This window comes from Octodon degus, unplaced genomic scaffold (genome assembly GCF_000260255.1).
Source record: "Octodon degus isolate 3935 unplaced genomic scaffold, OctDeg1.0 scaffold00109, whole genome shotgun sequence".
NCBI classification, from domain to species: domain Eukaryota; kingdom Metazoa; phylum Chordata; class Mammalia; order Rodentia; family Octodontidae; genus Octodon; species Octodon degus.
Genome location: NW_004524685.1, coordinates 549,826 through 554,654, shown reverse-complemented (window position 1 = coordinate 554,654; position 4,829 = coordinate 549,826). Strand labels below are relative to the sequence as shown.

General features: G+C 34.4%; 1 protein-coding gene across 1 annotated transcript in view; it reads left to right on the top strand.

The window, feature by feature from the left end:
- The window catches only part of Pkn2 (protein kinase N2), a 128,861-nt gene extending 124,664 nt beyond the window's left edge, over positions 1-4,197 (top strand). Inside the window, 3 exon segments of the mRNA XM_023724333.1 lie at positions 1,165-1,272; positions 1,472-1,552; positions 1,642-4,197. Coding sequence (XP_023580101.1) covers positions 1,165-1,272; positions 1,472-1,552; positions 1,642-1,845 — 393 coding nt within the window. The 3' untranslated portion in view covers positions 1,846-4,197.
- The last annotated feature ends 632 nt before the right edge of the window (positions 4,198-4,829 follow it).

Here is a 4,829-nt window from a genome sequence, read left to right as displayed (position 1 = left end):
CACTATTACAAATTACCATCTGCAGTGCAATAGCTTAGTTCACAGGTATCAGTATATATAGTTAGTCAGGGTGAGAATCTTTCCAATTAACTCCTAGATTAAAGTTTTTTGTCTTTTTGAGTCATGGTCTCACTGTTCAGTTCAAGCTGGACTTGAACTCACTTACTGGGTCTTTTTTTTTCCTCTCCTATTTTATTTTATTATACCAGGAATTAAACTCATGGCCTCACACTTACTATGCAGGCACTACACCATTGAGCTACATCCCAGCCCTTGAGCTTACTTTGTATCCCAGGCTGGACTCAAACTCACAAGCATCCTCCTGCTTCAGCCTCTGGAGTGCTTGGCTTACCATACCCAACTTCTTTTTTTCTTTCTTGAATTGTTTGAGACAGCATCTCACTATGTAGTTTGGGATGGCCTTGGACTCAAGACTTGTCTGTTGACAGAGGCCATTTCCATAATGAGAAGGGTAAGAATTTTTTTCTAAAATACTGCTTCAGTTTTTTTATATTGAAGGAAATTTACCTGAAGAACTACGAAAGTGTTTTAGTTCATAAACTGTTGCATAGTTTATATAAATTTTACAAATGTATAGCCACAGCTGACCTCAAACTCAGTGAGATCTTCCTGTTTCAGCCTTCCAAGTGCTGGGATCATGGGTGTACACCACCACTCCTAGCTAATTGTGTTTTTGCCATGATTATTGTTGACTGAAATTCAAAGCACATCCATATCTGATGTTTCTCCATGGACTTTGCTTTTCTGTGTTATAGTTAGGTTTTCCTTACCTGCTTTCTTCTGTCTCTGCAAGACCGAGCTTTCTGAGATTGTATCTGTGCAGAGCGTTCCCCACTGCTCAGTAGACAAGTCTTGACGATTGACCGTCTAGATAGATGAGTAAATGGATGAAAGAAAATGAGGTGGAGTACAATAGAATTAAATTACATGAGAAATGATTTTCATAAGTTTTTATAGGATCTGTAAAATAAAGATTTCAGGATATTATTTATCCTATAGGTAATGGATACATAATTATTGTGACATCTCAAAGTTCTTGTTTGTGTGTAGGTTTGGTTGTCATTTTGTTGTTTTTCTCCGCCTCATTCTTGGTTGTACTTTCAATGGATTGTGGTATTTTATTATATTGAAACTTCCTCCTAGTCTCCCTTTCCTGGTGATGATGAAGAGGAGGTTTTTGACAGTATTGTAAATGATGAAGTAAGATACCCAAGGTTCTTATCAACAGAGGCCATTTCCATAATGAGAAGGGTAAGGATTTTTTTCTAAATACTGCTTACATTTTTTTATATTGAAGGAAATTGACCTAAAGAACTTCAGAAGTGTTTTAGTTCATAAACTGTTGCATAGTTTGTATAAATTTTACAAATAAATGTAAATCGTTGAAAGTTATGAAAATGTGTATCAGTGGTTGTATTGGCTTTAACTTTGCTACTTTATGTTACGTCAGCTGTTACGAAGAAACCCTGAGCGGCGCCTTGGTGCTGGTGAGAAAGATGCAGAGGACGTAAAGAAGCATCCGTTTTTTCGGGTAAGATAAAAGAGGAGAGGTTTTGGGGTTTTTTTGTGTGTGAACAACAGTAGAAAACTAACCACGTCATTTTATATTTTGTGATTCAGCTAATTGATTGGAGTGCTTTAATGGACAAAAAATTGAAGCCGCCATTTGTCCCTACCATTAGAGGACGGGAGGATGTTAGTAATTTTGATGATGAATTTACCTCAGAAGCACCTATTCTGACTCCACCTCGAGAACCAAGGATATTGTCAGAAGAGGAACAAGAAATGTTTAGAGACTTCGACTACATCGCAGATTGGTGTTAGTGTACTAGATGCTGTGAAATCACGCAGACTGACCCTCAAGACCTCTACAGTAGCAGCTCTTCATTTGCTCTCTGTGCCACCAGTAGCTTCTGAGTTTAAAAAAAAAAAAAAAAAAAAAAAAAAAGTTGTTTAAAAGTACTATTTTAATACTTTCTTGAAAAGTGGCTTCTTAATGTTTTTCAACATGAATTTGAGCACTGGAAACAGTTTCATGGAGCTTAGGCTGAATGAACATTGGAATCCATCACAGAGGAACTTTGGATCAGTAGCCTATTTTTTAAAAAATAACAAGAAAAAGAACCACTCTCTAGTCCCTGTCTTTGCCATAATGCCTACCTTCAGTAGAAGGAAAATTAATAACTATGTTTTCAAAAGCAAAACACTAGAACTTGGAATGCTATTTCTAGTCACATAAACTATGATTTTGTTTGACTAAGGCAACTTCTCTTATTTTTTTAAAGAAATTACCATAATATCAAAAAATGTAGTGGCATTTTATATACCTTTGGTGGCCTGACTTTTAAAAACAGTGATGAATTGATGTCTTCTTTTATAAATTCTCCGTATTTATCTGAAGAGAACTTTATTGCCTTATCCTTATCAACCATGTAACAGAGCCTCATAACTTTCCAACAGAGCTACTTGCCAAACAATGTCTGGTTGATTAATGCTGAAATAGAAAACATCAGCATTTCCTTAAAATATTAAGACTGAGGACGTCTAGTCAGCATGAACCAAGATACTGTGCTACCTGGTGCATTCCCAGAATCTAGGCACCCAATATGTTCAGACATAACTTCCAAAGTCAGTGAGCTGATACGTCTCTTTTTAATGTGTATTCTACAGTTGTCATCCTAGTTCATTTGTTCTTGTGTCTGCTGTAGAAGTGAGCGGTATCTTTGTTGAATCATGGGGATTATCGTTGTATACATGCTGTGATGTGTATGTGTGAAATCTGTAGTGTACTCTGCTATGGAGGCTCCTTATTTAATTTCACCACTTCACTTTGTACAGTGGCCAAGCAGACACCTCAAACCCCAGCATTTACATTAAGTGCATTTGTGTATTATGGCCACTGAATCCAGATTTTATATTGGCAGTTACTGAGGGCAAAAGCAATATATTGTAACAGAATGTATAAATATTTTTGATAAAACAGTCTATATTTTATAAAAAAAAATATTATAACACTAAAGCTGTACCTCAAAAGTCTCAAAAATAATTTGATCAAACACTTTACAGTGCTTCAGGAGGATCCGTTTGTGGTTTTTACACTCTTACAGTATATGTTTTGCAAATCATGACTTTCTTTCATTTGCTTGGAGCTTTTGTTTTACTTTGCTTTTACTTTTTCGCCCTCCTGGTCCATGTCTTCATTGTTTTTTCTTAATAACATCTGATCCTGTGCCTAGTGTGTTAGGGTCATTATACCTCAGGAATAACAAGTTGTTAACTAACCATGCTGAATTAACCATTTAATCGGTGAACTTACCTCTTTTAAAATTATTCATTTAAATCTTGTGAAAATAGAATGATTTGTGAAGAGTTGAGCTTAAAGCGTTTATAACTATTTCAGCCTTGTTAGGATGTGTTAACATGTTTTTATTGTACTCTGAAAACAGAAGTGTCCAGAGGTAATTCATGTTACTTTTAAAATTATTACCCAAGATACTTTGGGACAAAAATCTTACAAGAAAGAAGAACAGTGTGCTATTTAAAATTATTTTTAAATGCCAGTTAAACTTCCTTGAGAAAAAAAAACAATAGACATAAGCATAATTTTCTAGTTTTAATTTAAACATCATTAACAGCATTAAAATAAAACACTAAATACTTTTGAGGTACAGTCTGCTCACCTATTTGGTTCTCAGATATGCCTAGAAAGCAATGTCTAAAATGGGCTTTTAGCATTTTAAAAACTGACATAGCGTTTTATAACTATACATGTACAGAAATTTTTTAATTGAAGTCAATCACTAAAAAATTTAGAGGGCAGGGTATATTCACACAGTTAAGCTGAAGAAAGCACTAATTTTTTCTGTAGTTTAAAGTATATATATATATATATTTTAGATTAAAAATTTTAAGAATGTAAATATATTTTGCTATTACTGTATGTGTATGTGACTGCTCAAGCACTTTGTAAGGAAATTAGGATATTTTAGAATGGTACACTATACATTCAAATGAAATGTGCCTGTTTGTCATTCTGAGAAGTGTTTTATGCAGTCATAAATTACCACAAATGCACAAATTAAAGTTTAAATAGACTGAAATTTGTAACTTTGACTTTAAGTATTATTTCCTTTTAGAAACAACCTAATGATTAAAATACATATTATATTAGCTTTACTGTGTTTAAGATTTCAAAGATGAATTTCACGGGACTTCTTGCAGGTACTTTTTTGTTGGGGTAGGCTAAAATTGTGAAAGTTCACAGCAGGTTGTCCACTTCACTAGGAAAAGTGGGGAGATTTTGTGACCTGCTTCTGTGGTGTGAGTAGCGTCGTTCACTCAGAAGATACTTGATGGGACATCACTTATGATGCGCAAGTGAGGGAAAGCAGTGAAGTTCTCAAAGCTGAAGAGCGCTGCACTTTAATAATAAAGAACAAGAACTGCTATTATAGGTACTTTTACCCTGTTTGGGTTAACTTACTTTAGGACCTGACTTCATAACTAGAAAAGGAATAAGTATTAGCCACTTGATAGTCATCTTGTTTTTTTTTTAAAAAAAAAAAAAAGAATATTAAATATTTAGATAGATAAATTTTAAATCTAAGGTTCAGAAATCTCACGACTTTATGCTTCCTGATATCATGATCGAGTAGAATTTTTATGATCTTCAGAGAGGCATCACTAGTCTCATTAGAGGTTATGTAGAAAGTAAAAGTTCAGTAACAGTGATCAAACTCAGAACCTGGAGCTTGCCAGGCAGGTGCTTATGTCACTGAGCTATATCCTTGGCCCTAAATATATATATA